The sequence below is a fragment of the Aptenodytes patagonicus genome, chromosome 24, assembly GCF_965638725.1.
Source record: "Aptenodytes patagonicus chromosome 24, bAptPat1.pri.cur, whole genome shotgun sequence".
In the NCBI taxonomy this organism is placed as follows: domain Eukaryota; kingdom Metazoa; phylum Chordata; class Aves; order Sphenisciformes; family Spheniscidae; genus Aptenodytes; species Aptenodytes patagonicus.
The window spans coordinates 2099348-2115842 of record NC_134972.1 but is presented as its reverse complement, the minus strand read 5'-3'; the positions used below and the strand labels follow the sequence as shown (position 1 = coordinate 2115842).

The 16495-nt window shown below is 47.6% G+C and overlaps 1 protein-coding gene across 1 annotated transcript in view; it reads right to left on the bottom strand.

The window, feature by feature from the left end:
- The window catches only part of LOXL2 (lysyl oxidase like 2), a 45837-nt gene that overhangs the window by 17711 nt on the left and 11631 nt on the right, over positions 1–16495 (bottom strand). Inside the window, exons 3-5 of the mRNA XM_076358755.1 lie at positions 10053–10264; positions 3298–3520; positions 1117–1300 (exon numbers count right to left, since the gene is read on the bottom strand). Coding sequence (XP_076214870.1) covers positions 1117–1300; positions 3298–3520; positions 10053–10264 — 619 coding nt within the window. The remainder of the gene's footprint in view (positions 1–1116; positions 1301–3297; positions 3521–10052; positions 10265–16495) is intronic.

Below are 16495 nucleotides of genomic sequence, written 5' to 3'. Positions count from 1 at the left end.
AGACTCCCCTGTGCCACGGGAGCGTGGAGATGAGTTTGGGCCAAAAGAGCTCCTTTTCCTACCACAATGTGATGACCCGGCTGCTGAAGGGAGTTACCAGCCGCTTGTCACCCCAGAGGGCAGTTTTGACAGGGTGCACTGATCGACTGACAGTGTTTAACGTTAAAAGAAAGGAAAGCGTGTGGGAACCAGCAGCCGCTGCTAAGAGTTTCCAGGCTGCAGCTGCGGGAGATGGCAGGGAACGGTGTGCTCTCCTCCCTCCCGTGGCAGCTGCTTCCCCCCCATGATGATTACGCTGTTTCCTAGATGCAGCTAAACACATTAGCAGCTCCCTGCATCCCACCGCAAGATTTTTTTGGCAAATCCAATGGACAGGTCACATTTTAAAGCTTTCCAGATTCCAGACACCACCACTGTGCTTTACATGTGTTGTTACTTTCCCTCCCCTTCTCCAAGCCATGCTGGGCTGAAGAAATTTCACCCATTCATTTAGTCTCACATTAAAGGGTTTGGTGTAATTTTCTTTAGGGTTTGCACTATGGGAGCAAGGCGTGTGAATCAGAAGGTGGTTTGAGAGGGCGTACGTTAGGCTTTGAGTTACCATTTACCACAGTTTGGGATTTAAACCAACTCCCAAATACAGGAAATCCAAACCCAAACCTGGCTCTGAGCTGTTCAAATGCCCTTCTATTTATAATGGGCTAAATTAATGTTCTGGTCTTAAATTGGAGAGCGTTTGAAGTCTAGATCCAGGACCCATTTTTGCCAGGAACCTTCTAGTAATGCATTACACCATGATGCGGATCTAGAGAACTCAAAGAGAATTTGAGAGCAACGGATATGATAACGAAGAAGTAATTACTGGAACAGCTGTCTGAGGGAAAGGTTAAACTCATCATCACTAGACCTCTTTCAAGGAATCTCAAGATTTTTCTAAGTCCTATATTCCAGTTCGGCCTCAAGCTCCTGGACTCAAGAGACTTATTAAGGGTGGAGAATAAATTCCTGGTCCCCAAAACAAACATCCCAGTAAAAATACACTCTGCCCTGAATCATGAAACCGTTCTCGGAGGTGGACAAGGCACGAACAGTCCCGGGAGCTCTCACTGCTCTTACCTTGCCCAAGCCTTGCGCCCGTTATTGCCTCCTTGGCGCTCCCGAAGCCCAGCTCTCGGCAGACCACGCTGGCTGACACCAGGTTCCAGTTATCGTCGCAAACTGTTCCCCACTCCCCGTTTTTCAGCACTTCAACTCGGCCTTCGCCAGTGTTGGCTCCCCCTTTCAGCCTCACCAGTGGTTGCTGGAAGACACAGACAGCAGTGGTGTTACCACTGCCTAGGAAAGAAGCATCCTTTCTTTACAGCTCTTATTTACAGCGTGTGGCTGCAGGTAAGTTGTGGCCCAAAAAGCATTACCCTGAGGCACTTTAAAACAACCACCACAAAATACAAAAGGCTAAAAGTGCTGGATGAAAGGAGATCTTTATCTGCTAAGACTTATGGTACGCATAGACATGTTTGTCACGTCCCTACATGTGGGCAGAGAATAAAAAGAGACATCTTGGTTCTCTGCAGTTTTAGTGCTTGGATTTAGGAGCCTTTTTCACACAAGCAGTTCTGCAGCAGAAGAGTGCTGCTGCACACAGGAGTGGCTGGACATGCAACAACGCAGCTGTCGTACCATATCTCTTGGGAGCCTTATAGGAGAGGCTTGGGAATCGCACCGAGCCAGCTAGCACGCTGCTCTCATCCACTTGCTGCCTGTGGTTCAGCCACTAGATGGATTCAGTTGCTGTACAGATCTCCAGACAGGGGTCCTGGGTTAACCAAGGAGACCAACGTGGAACTTGAGCCACGTAAAACCTATCTGTCTGCTGCAGTTAGGACTAGTGGAATAAGTGATCTGGCAGATCGCGGTCAGAAACACACAGCTGAGTGGCAGGCCCAGTTCCATTAATTTCTATTCTTCTTATATTTCTATTAGTCACCAACTATACATCGCTTACGTCTTTCCCCAGTACCAAGCAGAGACACCTGCCAGCTATTGCACCTGAGAGAAGCCTTGTTGCGGTGGGAGCTGAGTCTTAGGTACGGGAACACCACGTGATTTGTACAGAGTCTGAGAGCAAAAAAAAAAAAAAAAGCCTTTAACTTTTAAAACTGGAAGCATATACAGTTCTCCAGGCTGGGGTCACACGAAGGACATCCAAAGCCTACACAAAGGCTTAAGGAATTACTTGGCAGCGTGCGTGGCTCAGAAGATCAGTAATGATTTACAAGACCTTTCACCTTTGAGGCCTAGATCCTGCAAGCTCTCGGGCAGAGAAGTGCCTGGACTCCAGGCAAGCGAACCACAGACAGGGCTGCGCTACTCCCACTACAGCAGTGGCTGGAGGTGTGGTCTGGGGTCTTCTCAGGTGCCAAGAGAAAGCCCACTCCTAAAGTCGCAGAGGTATATGGCTGGGGGGTGCAGGCTACAGCCAAGGGCTATAGGCTGGATCCAAAGCACCTAACGCACCCTGCAAAAAACCACCCTCTAACGCAGCATTAAGGGCCCCCAGATCCTGAGATCACCGCTGTATCCTAAGGCCGCACGTACCTTACGGCTGGAAAACTTCCATTGGCATCAATCTAAACCACATTTGCTGCAAGTTAAGCTATTCTTTCACATTCGGTCACCCCACTGACACTGAGAACAACTGACTCTAGGGTAGTTTTTGTAACAGCCTTTTGCATATCTTAGAATTTTTATGCTACACTCAGCCCTCTCCTCGCTAGACTAAACAAACACAGCTTTTTCAACCTTTCCTGTAGGCCATGTTTTCCCAGTCTCTCAGGGCATTTCTTTGCAGAAGCTACAGGGGCAGGGGAAACGCCAGCTTATTTCCCTTGTACCTCTACGGGAGAAACAACCCAGCAGTATTCAAGTGACTGTGAAACAGCAAAGCCCAGCAGCCGCCGGGCATGCATTCAATTGGCTTGAACAGAACAGCTCAAACAGAAACGTGACAAATGTATTTTCTTACTACTTGCTCGCAGCCTTGCCAGCTGCAGCGGCGAGCCAGTCTCCCACCCTTCTGAGGGCTGTAGACGGAGGCAAGGTACCACGTCTTTGCGAGGACAGAAACTCAGCTGGGCTTGTAGTGAGAAAGGAGTACAAAGAGGGGACATTTGCACAACAGGCTGGTTTGTGGCTATGGGCATACACATGCTCAGGCCCTACAGCTGATAACTGATGGCGAATAGTTACACCCCCAGGCTTTTCCTACTTGACAGGCTGCATTCACTCCCTGCTAACCTCCTGCCTGAAGGCTTTTCGGAAGCCACTGTGGCTGCTGGGGGCAAAGGCACGTCCGGGGACACAGCTGACTACTGCAGGCATCCCGTTCTCACAGGTCGTGTTCTTCTCTGCATTCACATTGAGGTGATTGCCCAGTTTGCAGCTGGAGATATGAGCCTCATTCCCACTGCAGTCCATTGAGTAAGCCCAGTAATGCTGCTTCCTTCTGCTGGCAAACATCCTTAAAGGAATAAAAGAGAACAGGAAAATAAAAGTTAGGAATCCATAAAAACTGCACTGATGTAGCTACATTTGGGAAAAAACGCCTTGAAATAAAATGAGGATTGAACAGCATTATTTGAAAGCTGATCCATTCATACACACAATGATTCTCTGTTAAGGTGTCACTTGGGAATAAATAGGTCATCTCCTTAAGCTAAGGATCAGAGTATGAATCAACAGTGCAGCTAGAGCAACAATTATGCACTCAAAGAAGAGACACATAATAGAGATCCCTACATTACGTAGGGGTCAGAGATCAGTTAAATCAAAAGGCAGTGTACAAACAGGGCCTCTGCAAATACCGCTGGTGAGTTTGGACCGGAGAGATCCCCAAAAGACCTCTCCCATAAATGAGCTGTTCTCTTTGCTGGCCATCACCTATCAGCGGTGAGAAGATGGCAGACTGGCCACGGCTCTCCGGCTTCTCTCAAAGCTGCAGTGTTAACAACTGCGAGCCTGAAAGCAATTTCCGAGAGCAAGAGCAATTCTCTTGATGACATGTTCACAGCAGAGGAGATTGGCAGCAGTTTCTGCTTCTTGCTCCCAAACTGTAGCGCTTGCCTGGAGCTGCTCCAGGGACTCCTAAGGGGGGAAGGGGCATGTGTGATAAATGAGAAGAGAAAGTAATCCAGCTTCATCCTAACTGCATTACAAGGCTGTCGGACAACTCTATCAGAGCTAAAATAGTCAATGAAACAGAAATACGGGTCAGATCATTACCAAACGGGAGATGTTAGAAGTGAAAAAACCAAACAGTCAAGGCGCAGAGCAGCCAACGCCCTGCTGTGATCCTGACGTGGCTTTGCGAGATCCCTGTGCTGCCCCGTATTCCAGGACTAGCTGCCATGCAGTCCCGGCGATCCAAGGATTAGCTGTGATAAATGGCACAGCAAGGTGGATGGAACTTGCTGGGAGAAAGAGCACCAATTTTGATTAACTGTAGCACGTCCCTGCAGGACAGAGAGCCTGAACAGGATCTAGTAAAGGGACAAAGAGCCTTTTGTAGGTTGTTGGTTTGAAACTAAACTGCACAGGTCAAGGTTTTCCCAACTGATGCCTTTTGGTGGTCCCGTGTGGGCTAATTTGCACCATTTCAGGTGCTTGAGAGAATTATCTTCTCCCCTTCCGCTTGCTAAGCTTTGCTGACAAGCTCAGCAGTTGTCTAGGCTCATATGGCTCACAGCCACTGACTAATCCTTTCTGGAACCAAATTCCTTTGGGTTGAGGGTAGGGCCAAATACGGCCGGGCTGGAGATAGAGATGCAATTGCATCACGTGATGAGGAGTAAATGCTGCGCTGGAAAGGACGGAGGATAGGGCAGGGCTGAGATCTATCCCATGGATCAGCGACAGGCAACCTGCCTGTCCTGTGGGTGAAACACTAGCTGTCAAACCAGAGCTGTCAGGGACCCTGAATCAACAGAAAGTGAATGGGAAATAGGAAAGGGGAATAAAAATTTTAAAAATAAAAAATAAGTAAAAACAGGGAGGGTGCAGGCAGAAAGAAAGTGCCAGCCGCTTCTCAGCTAGAATATCTGGTTCAATTTGGACCAAACCTTGTAGATTTTTCTTCCTTTTAATTAAACTGATACTACATGTCTACCAAAAAGCCATGAAAGCCTCTGCCCTTGGACTGCTGGAGCTGAGCACTGAGGTCCCACCTGAACATTAACTGCCCCCTCGGACTGCAGAGCGACAGGGCAGATTCAGGCACGCGTTACACACCAGAAAGCATCTGGAGGCGCCTGCGTTCAGTGATGTTACTTCACACTCTCATAGCACGAGCCAGCTCTTTCAGTCCGCGTGCTTAGTATGGAAGTGAGAACCTGGAGGAGTATTTTTACCGAGGGCCCTCCACAGACGTGTGCAGAGAGCTCCACGAACTCCAAAGCAGACAAGAAACACAGCCTGTCTTAGAGAAGTAATTACGGGGATGCCTTATAATAGCAAACAATGACCTCATCCTGGAAATTTCATGAGGCATTAACATCTGGTTGGTATTAACAGCCCTTGGTAGGCTGGGAAGAAATAGCCGGAGAAAGCCCCACCTCATTTCCCCAGACCGAATATAGAGAAAAAAGAAGTAGAATACAGATGATCTTTACAGACAGAAACTCAGGGCATTCTTGTTATTTACTTTTTAACATAGAAAGGCTGCAACCCACCTCTCATTGGCCTTGGTATAAGCCAAGAGCAATGCTGCTCAGATCAGAGGTGTGGGTGAACAGTCACGCTGTGAGAGCTTAGCCAATTCTAGGTCAAGTTGGAGCCCAAACCATTTCGACTGGTCAGGAGAGATGGACCTTCACCACACAAGCTTTAAACAAAGACACAGGTTAAGCCCAAGGGCTGTGGGAAGTGGCTCAGGGTTTAGCTAAAGCAACCTTGCTATGTAAGAATGCATTTGAGAGGATTCGGGGAGAGCAGAAAACAAATCCTTACACACATACATGCCGGGAAAATTCACACTGAACAGAAGCTGGTGAACTCCTCTTCAGGGGGGTGAGCATAAAGTTTCTACCTGTGAGAAATTCTTCAAACATTTACCGAAGTTAACAAGTTTGCTGTCTTCAGCCTCAGGGAGGCAGTAGAGAAGGCAGACCTGCCACCTTCTGCCAAAGCCCTCAAGATCCTGGCTTTGCTAGGGAGAACCAAACCATTCTGATTTCTACTACAAGCATAGAAGTGATTAACTGCCCTACACATCTGGCCAGATTTATAATGCTACGAGCAGGCTGGTTAAACTGGGAGATGCTGTTTGGACTGACATTGAATGAAGTATCCTGGAACCGCTGAGCTCCTCCATCCAATTCTTTGACAAATCACAAAGCCGTAAGGCCTCGAGAAGGCATCAGGTCCATCTCTCTGCCTTAGGCGTCTCCAGTCACAACCTTCTACTCTCCCAGTCAGCAAAAAACCATTTAATTCTACTCTGCTTTCTCAACCAGAGCAGGAGTTGGGAGGAGGAATTAACAAGTGGTGCTTATATAAAATCACTTTGAAGAATGAACAAGAACATAGAAACAACACTGAGATTTGTTTTGTTTCCTAACATAAATTGTGCTGTCAACTGCAGAGTCTAAGTTACATTCAGGAATAAAACCCTGGCACCAGGACAACAATGAACTAAGTTGTTTTCTTTCAAGCAAGATCCATCTGCAAATCATTTCACCTCCCACCATTGTGCAGAAGCAGAGCAGAGTATCAGCTAGCTCAGCATACAGTTTGTGGGGAGCGGGACTGGCGAGGATGTGGGAAGGGGGCACTCGCAGCCCCGGCCAGCAGAAACCCAATTCCAGCCCGTCTCCCAGCTGCGGAGCAGGAACGGGAAAGGATCTGCTCTTGGGAGAATGGTATTTATGAATTAGGGAGAGCAAAGCCCGAGAAATGAGAAGAACGTTTCTGAGGCTTCACACTCACACGGAGAGAGGGTTTAGTTCAAGTGACCACCCAGAGATGAACTCTTCCCTCTCCAAGACAGTATGTGACCAGAAAGTGCGTGGGACAAAGCAGAGAGCAGTGCTCTCATGGCCCAGGCGAGCAGATTACAGTGGTCGCCATTCCAGTACCTTGATCATGAAGCAAAGATCACTCGTGAGGTTCCCAGCCCAGAACTGGGAGGTTTCCCTCACCAGCTGGTTGTACCTGATGCATCTGCCAGTAACACAAAGCACAAAGGCAATGCCCCAAGAAGGAACACAGCTTTTTAAACTATGCTGCGCTGGTTTTGGCTGGGGTAGAGTTAATTTTCTTCCCAGTAGCTGGTATGGGGCTGTGTGCTGGATTTGTGCTGGAAACAGTGTTGATAACGCAGGGATGTTTTCGTTACTGCTGAGCAGTGCTGACACACAGTCAAGGCCTTTTCTGCCTCTCACCCCACCCGCGAGCAGGCTGGGGGGGCACGAGAAGCTGGGAGGGGACACGGCCGGGACAGCTGACCCCAACTGACCCAAGGGATATCCCACACCATATGACGTCATGCTCAGCATATAAAGCTGGGGAAGAAAGGAAGAAGGGGGGGACGTTCAGAGCGATGGCGTTTGTCTTCCCAAGTCACCGTGACGCGTGATGGAGCCCTGCTTTCCTGGAGATGGCTGAACACCTGCCTGCCCATGGGAAGCAGCGAATGAATTCCTTGTTTTGCTTTGCTTGCGTGCGCAACTTTTGCTTTACCTGTTAAACTGCCTTTATCTCAACCCACGAGTTTTCTCACTTTTACTCTTCCGATTCTCTCCCCCATCCCACCGGGGTGGAGTGAGCGAGCGGCTGTGTGGGGCTTAGTTGCCGGCTGGGGTTAAACTATGACATATGCTAACCAAACAAAACCGTCTAGCTGACAAAGTTTTACAAGTCTCTTCCCTCCAATAAAACAACATCCCATCTTCTTCCATCCTGGGATAATTCAGTATATTTTCTAAAATACCTTTCTGGGGTGCAGGAGCCCAGCAGGCCGTTACTGCTTGCCAAATATGAGCGAAGGTGAGGGAGGTATCAGGGCACTGAGGCTACTTAAGCAATCTGTCTGGCTTGGTAGCAGAGATCTCCAAGCCTGTTATTTGTAAGCACTGCATATTCATAACTCCAGCTCCGGTGAATGGGATTTTCAACATTGCTGAATATTATGCTGAACAACTGTGCCTCAGTTTTTCCATCTCTACGTGTACTATTGCAAGAGACAGGACAATTACCAAGCACCCTTCTATTTAAGGCCGATGACTCCAGCTGCTAAAGTTAATGCTTTTCTTGGAAACACCACAACTGAGAAGCAGGAAAAATCTACTTTATCTTACTAGAGGTAATTTATTCTGCCTTCCTGCTCTGATGCAGGGGATGGGAATCTCAGAGCTGAGTTTGAGGGAGACATGCTGCACTGATGGGAGCAAACGCTCCTTTAACTGGTGTCCAGGGCAAAACATGAGACCGCCTGGTAGCAATTATTAATTCACTGCTCAACTCCCTGGGAAGCCTGAAAACAGAATTCCAGTTGGGTTATTTATTTTATATTCTTTGTGCTGCTATGTGGCTTTACGCTATTCCAACCCAAGGACCTCTTCAATTGATCACGATCTTGCTAATGAAAGAAATGAAATGAAACGTGGCCAGCCAGTTCCAGAGGGAGCTTTCGGAAATAGAAATTGCAGAGGCCAAAAGGAGCAGGCAGGAAAACCACAACTCCTGCCTGGAGAATCCAGTCCTCCCCTAACCAGTTGACACTTTCCCACTCCATAGGTCACAGTGTAGGAAAGAAACGAGACAGAATTTCACTTAAACTATTTTGTGTCTGCTTTAGGGTGTTATTTCTAGGGAACAGCGTCGGAAGAAGCAAGTCTATGATGAAGGCTGGTGACAAAAAGCAAGCTGAAGCAATGACAACAAAAAAGACCTGGCTTTCAAGAAACAGGTAACGCAGCCTGAACCGATCAGCCTGCAGCTCTGAAATACTCAATTCTCCCTATGGATCACTATATTCTTCCCTCATTTTAAAGCAATCTACAATTATAGGAAAAAAAAGCAGCACTGAAATCACAACTGCCCCAGACTGCATCCTTCCACAAGCACCGTCTCGGATGCACAGGCAGAAGCAATGTTGGGAGGAGTACCATGGATGCACTACTGACATTTTTAGCTCAGCACTCAACTCAGCTCAGAGCAGGCTTTAATGGACAGAGCGAGTAATACAGTTGGAGATGGCTGGCAGCTCTTCCAGCCTGGGACCCTCATGAATTGCCAGTGCCAAAGGAGCTGAACTGGGATTAACAACAGCAGGAGGTTTACTGGGAAATATTCCCCTGGGCAGACTGCTCCTTTGTGGGTGATTTGGCAGCTGGATACCCATGAACCGTGGTCGATGAGCCTCCATGAGAGCCAGAGCAGCTGGTAAACACAGGTAAACACGTCGTGAGAGGTGTGAGACCAGGAATTGCATGCAGTAGCGGGAAGAAGGAACCTGAGCAACGAAGCACAACAAAGGCCTGTTTTATTCCAAGATTACCCCGCTGGAGCTTTCAGCAGATACCAGATCTGATCCTACAGCTGGCTTTCTGCAGAGAGATGGGGTAAGGGCTTAGACTTTCTTGCGGCTGATGGGTTTACTGGGAGAGTGCGATCAGCTTGTTCACATCCATCCATCCCTCCCCTGCACACAACACAGAACCTATCACTGGCTGTCCTATAGCTGGGGGCGGGGGGGGGGAGATTTCTTGGGCCGACTTGTCCACATCTCCTATTTTGGACCTATCAAATACTACAACTGATACTACACGAGGTCTTCAGCCAGAACAGTGAGGATCAAACGACTCCCCTGTCTGCACAAGGAAATGCTTGACATTTCAAATATTTACACAGAAGGAAAATCTGATCTGAAGGAATGAAGCAGTTGGAGGTTTTTCTACCTCAAGGTCTCCAGTGTCATTTGACAATTTGCATTTTTGAACAAGGCCCCAAGTGTTCAAAGAAACATGCTTGTGTCTCATACAAAGCTCTGCTCTTACTTGTAGACGTTGGTGTTGTATTTCCTCTCACTCGGAAATCCAAACATGCCACAGACAACTCGGGAATTTTTCATGGTCCAGTGCTTGTCGCAGATCTGCTTCCAGGTCCCTTCGTCTTTCACCTCCACATAACCCTCCGTGACAGGTACCCGCTTGCGGTAGGTGGCAAGGATGGCACGGATCCTTATGTCCTCCACCTGGATGTTCATGTTCTGTAAGCATAAAAGAAACACGAATGATGCTGGCTTGCAAGGAAACTGGTTGTGTAGCTTCGAGGTGGGGAACAAAAACGAGTTCTGTTCAGGGTTACGGCTGAACAGAGGGAGGCAGAAAGGAAGAGCTTTTCCTAAAGGAGAAGACACAACAGGGAAGCAAACAAACCTTTCCACCTTGTGCAAATCCATCCTCCGTCCTGCAAAAGAGGATGCTTTTTCTCATTAAAAAAAAAAACCGCACTATTTTACAAATGGCTATGTAACAAATCTCCTTTCCTACTTAAAGTCATTGAAGTGCTTGTTTCAGAAGCACAGTGACCTTAATTTAGTCACAGCTACTATGGAAGTGAACCGAGCTCAGCTTTGCTAGGGCCACCTTAACACTGGCAGGGTGCAGGGAAGTGGGAGCCCGGGCAGGGCAAGATGTTGGGGGCTCTCATCAAGCCCCTGGGCATTCCTTCCCCACCTGGCCTAGGCAGGCACTGAGAAAGCTGGGATCCCGATGTGCTGACACCGGCATTTCACTGCTTCCCCAAGCTGGGTTCCTCCTCCAGCTGAAGCGTTACTTGGGACAGCAAATGAGTCACGAAGGTTGAATGGATTTCACATTTGGAGCCTACGTGAGGACACTGCACAAACAAACCTTGCAGGGACCCAAAGCAAAGGCTGACTGGAAAATATCCGCTGTGGCAAGCAATTACAAAAGAGCTACTGAAAATTTTATAACTTGCTTCCAGGAGAGCTTTTCTTGTCAAAAAATGTATAAAACCACGTGGTTCTGCTAACAGTTACATCAGAACTGAGGAATCCTCCCCTCCCCTAGCTCAAATTCAATCACTTGGAAAAGAAAAATGCCCAGAGCTTTAAAGAGACATGGGCCTCTGCTTACTGATCAGCGGCACACAGAGGTACTGAAGTCAAGGGAGATCACAGTAGGACACGTGCAGAGTCCCACAGATTACACGTGGTGCCTCCATTGTCCAGATGCTTCACCGACACTGATGCAACTAACAGACCCTGGGCAAATGGAAACCAAATGCAGAGAAAGAGCCTGCTGGGGCAGGGAAAGGGGCAGGCATCTCCTCCTCATCCACAGCTCTGCCCGCATCACCTTGGGCAAGTCACTTAAGGCTCCCCCCCCCCCCCTTTTTTTTCCTCCCCCCTTCCCCCCTGCCCCTTTTTTTATTGTCTACATTTGCCACCCAGTTTTACAGCAAACCAGATCACCGATTCCTCCTTTCACCTCCAGCTGCAGGAATTCAGTCCTCCAGCTGCTCGGCTGGAGCATCCATGAGACACCCCCAGCGACCCTGGAAAATAGGACCTTGTGATTTACCCAGTAGGATAGTGTTACTCATACAGGGTTCACAGTTTGGGCTTAGGGTTTGAAAGCTCTTGTAGCCCTCAAGAAGAAAAAAAACCACAACAATACCCAAGTTTGTTACATCCGAGACATTTTAAGGTACTCAAAGGGTCTGATGCAAGAGCAAACTTGTACACCTCCTGTGTAGCCTGGGAAGTCCATTTGCAATACAAAGAGTTTCTCCTGAATTTGGCAGACTCTCTTGAAATATTGCATAGCTTTTGACTACGTGCTGTCAGGAAAGTAGCAGAGCCTCTGTGCATTGAAGGCCTCCCCAGGCTGGTTTCCAAAGCCTGCAACTCACTTTTCCCCTGGTGCAGTTTATGAAATGTTTCCAGCTCTTCACTTGATGGAGAAAGCATGTTTACCTGGAGCTACAGGCCAGTGCTGCCTGAGAGAGCACCTTGTTTCTCTGCTCCCTCTACCTTGCCTTAGTCCTTTCTTCACCAAGAAACAAGAGGTAATCAAAGCCTTAAATCCATTTGGAAATAGCTTTGACTGCTGAAGATCTAAAAGCATTTTTAATAAAAGCCTATTAAAAGGATTAACCCAAGGGACAGAAAGCCAAGGCTTAAAATTGCACTGGAAAAGCACATGAAAAGATAGTAACTAAGGAGGAAATTTGCATTGACAGCTGAGAAAGTGGGTGAGACAGCCTAAGTGAGTTTTTCCATCTGTGACTGCAGGATATATCCACCCTATATAAAGCCCTAAGTATGTTTGCTACAGGTAGTTACGTCAGTATCAGCCCTACTGCATATTAAAGGAACTGAAATGGAACATTTTCCCTGACTAGACCTGACATCAGCAACGTGCTAAAACCCACCCGTGGTTTTCACTTGACAGCCACTTCCATTTTGCTTGAATTTAGACAGGCCGGAGGCCGCAGCCAGTCCTCGGCACGACGGAGAGGAGGAGCGTTCGGAACAAAGTGTGATTTCACATTCAGGAACCATGTTCAAGATGCCTGTGTTTTGTGAGAAAGCTGCACGACAGCGGTTGCTAGCCCCATTTGAATCATGCAGAGTGCCGTTCCAGATGTTAAACATCTGCCTGATGCTTCCTCCACAAAGCGGCAGAATCACCGTTCCCACGTTGCACCTATTAGTCATCGTTAATACATCACTATTCTCACTACTGCGCCATCAGAGGTCTTCACGGAGGTGGAAGGTGGTGACAAATCTGAAAAGCCTCCAAGGTTAAACAGAGCACTCAAAGGACGAGCGAAAGCAATGATTCTCAGCCTCCTTTTGCAGATTGCTCTCTGCGCCTTATTTCTCAAACTGCTTCTCCGAAGACCACAAGGGCAGGAAATCGCATCCAAGTGTCCTGAGGCCCCAACTCCAACCTCCACATGAGGATCGCTCCGACAGCAGGGAACATCAGCTAAACCTCTGGTGCTAAAGCACTCACATTCTGATCAGGCACGTTTGGGTGGTTTTTTTTTTTCTCCTTCCCACCCCACCAGCCTAGCAGGAGCCGTGTTGCACAAAAACAGAGACATCCAGCCTGTCTCCGACAGCTGCCAATAACAGATGCTGAGGAAAGAGCATCTGAACAGGGCAACATGCAGCAATTCTTCCCTGCTGTATTCCTGCAGCTTCCAAGCATTTGTATTCTCACAGACTTTCCAAGCCAGAGGGTATATTTTAACGTTCAAAAACCCTGGGTGGATTTGAGAATCCCCTACCGAGATTTATGATATCAGAGCAACAGGCAAAGAAAGTAACCGGCCCGCTGAGTCAGAGAAGGGGAGAGAGAAGTCACAAAGTTTCAAAAAATAAAAACTCTTGAAAAAAGGAAAGCTTGGGAATGCTGTTATGTACCTTATGATTTGCCTGTTATTTTTGCAATTAGTTCAGCAGCTTAGCAAATAAAAACAAGTTACTACATCTGTTTCCAACAGAGCTCTGACCACTGCAGGGGTGGGGATGCTGGGGTCCCCGTAAAGGATCCTGGGGTGTCCTGACCTAGTGCGGTACCCGTGACCCAGTCTAGGACTCGAGATGCCTGCATTTCCTACTTCCAGGCTGTGTGTTTGGGCACGTCTTTTCCACTGACTGATTGGACTGGGTTGTCCTTGCTGGTCATTTCACAGAAGTGAAAAATAAGGTGCAAACTCGAATGGCTCACTCGTGGACTTGAAAAAACACTGTCAGAGCCAGCGTGATACCTCAGGCACTGCAGGCTCCGGTACAAAGGTCCCACGACACGTCTCTCTTCCCCCAGAGATGCTGACATACACACAAAAAGAAATCCTGCTCTCACTTGGGACTCTGTTTTAGTGAATCCAACTCTTTTGTCATGTTTTTTTGCCTGTATTTGCCAAAAGAAGGAAAAAAAAAAAGTGAGCAAACTAGCAAGAAATAAGCCATCATTTCATTCCCTCGAGGGTATTTCAATCTTCAGATAGCTATAGCAGACCGGCACGCAATGACATTTTCATGATCTGTCTGAGAGCAAAACCAATCCACATCCATTCCCCTTTCCACTCACAGAGAGCAGGTTTAGGGCAGAGAATTATTGATATAGCAACTCGAAGGTTTGCACTGAGTCTGAACAAACAGCAAAACATCTGAGAAGAATTCAACATGCGGTAGACTTCAGCTTTAAATTGGAAGATTAAAGAACAAAGGATCAAAATAAGTATACTGTAGGTTTCTCAGGAAGAAAGGACTGCTAAGAGCTTTCTCCCAATAACTCTTTACAGATTTGAATCATTTCCTTTCATTACAGAGTTTTTGTTCCACTGGGAGTATTCAATAATGCAAATACCGGCAGACTTATATTTTATCTTCCAACACCAACGTGTAGAGCAGCTGGGCTAATGGTGAAAACAGACTCCACATAAAAATCAGAAGCAAACAATACTTAATAGCTAGAGCAGACTTTTAAATCACCCTCTCCATGCTTTATGTACACGTGGAGACAAACACCTACAACAAGCTGTCATATCAACAAGGAAACCTCATCTCTGAAAGCTTTACTTATTCTCACAGTGTAGCCATACGCTGAAGCTACAAGGTAGACCTGGTAAATCCTCTGAAGGATATCTGAGGGTCCCAAAGCAGGTATCTGCAACCAACTCAGAAGCCGAATGCGCATCTGCCAAGCTCCCACCTCAGGTATCAACCATAACGTAGAGCCTTCAACAATATTTCAGGGGCCAAGCAGCCGTTCACCAAAGAGCAATGCTACCTCTAGGAAATAAAACTGGGTTGGCTGCACCCCACATTATAGGAAGGAAAAATAGAGGCTCAAGCCCCAAAGCCAATGGGACATGGCTTGCTCAGTCTAAGGCTGAGGAACACAAAGCAGGGAGGGAGAAAACCATGCACAAACCTGCAGTTCAGCTTCCTCAATACAAGGGAAAAATCCTGCTGAGGATTTCTACCCACAAAGCAAGATGAGAGACCGAGCCCAGAAAGAGTTAACTCTCATGGCTCGTGCATGACAGTCCTCCCCTTCTCAGCTAGCCTTGCGAAATTTCCACCTATTTAGGCCAACAGCTGGGGAGATATGTGTGCCAGCCGTTTTCCTTTTTTATTTTCCTCCTAAACTCCAAGTCTTAGAATTCAGCTACTAGCATAACTCAGACCTGGATCTCCAACCTCTCCTTTGCTTATGAAACAATCCCACCCACATACTTGAGGTTGAATCAGCTCTTGCCTTTCTTTCTGCTCTCCAGAACGCTGCTAGTTCAGAGGATGGCGTGTCTTGCATTGCTGACCCCGTGCATGAAGTTTGCGGGTCTGCTTCATCGCTACTGGCCTCATTTGTCAAGCCGCAGCTTCGCTTTCATCAAAGACATCCATTCTGGCACAGATGAACTCCATTAAGGGAGTAAGCACACAAGCAATAGGAAATCCTAAGGCATTTTTCTCCTGCTTGGGTTAAGCCTCCTTAGCCTTGAAAGGTGTGAAGAAACAGAAAGCAAGATAAAGCCGGGTATGGAGGGCAGGGGGAGGAAGTGTAGTACATCTATTCCTAGATTCAATGCTCTGGCTTCCACATCAACCTGCTTTTCACTGGAGCCACTTGACTGCGTATAGCGATATAAAAATCAGACTGAAGCCAAAATAACTGTGGTCTGAGGCTGAAGAGATCCTGCTCAGTTCTGCCACAGATCTCCCGTGTGATTTCAGCCACACAAACTTACTTCTTCACCTCCTTGCTGTTACCTCTGGCCTCTTGCTCACGCTTCCTCACCCCTTCTGGAAAGGGAAGGCAACACTAAGCTCATTTCACCTGCTCTGAATCGCAAAGCCTCTGCAGCAAGAGCTTCACATCTGTATTTGCCCAAAGCAAAGATGTGATTTCGGTTGAGACTTCCAACATTACTACAATACAAATCAGTACAAAAACAAGGGGGGGGGGGGGGAAGTGTCAAACTGTTTTGGGTTGGGCCATATTACCCTCCACCCCGCTCCTTTCCTCGCCAAGAGCCACGTCCAAGACCCGCACTGCTGCTCCTCTCCAGTCCCGGACACAAAAGCCCACCGCAAACCCACATGCCGCGCTCTGTTATGAAACCAATGAATCTCAGCTTCAGAAAGCCGGGGCCTGCCCAGAGACAGCGAAAAGAAAGGGGTTTGTTTTTGAGCTTTCACAAAAGGATTCCTGGCTCAGAGTTTTCACATGAGCCTCAGCTGCTTTTGTTTCCACACTCCAAACCAAATGCTTCCCTCTGGCTTCGGATCCGATTGCAAAAACTGACACAACTTTCATAACATTTTCTTTCACCTTTTGCCATCTGTTTTGTGTTGGCAGAACAACTGTGCCCAGGACAGCATGCTTGTGTCCTCCTCCACTGCCCAAGCCCAGCGATAGCCCTTCTTCTTGCAACAGCCCTGAGGATGCTCAGT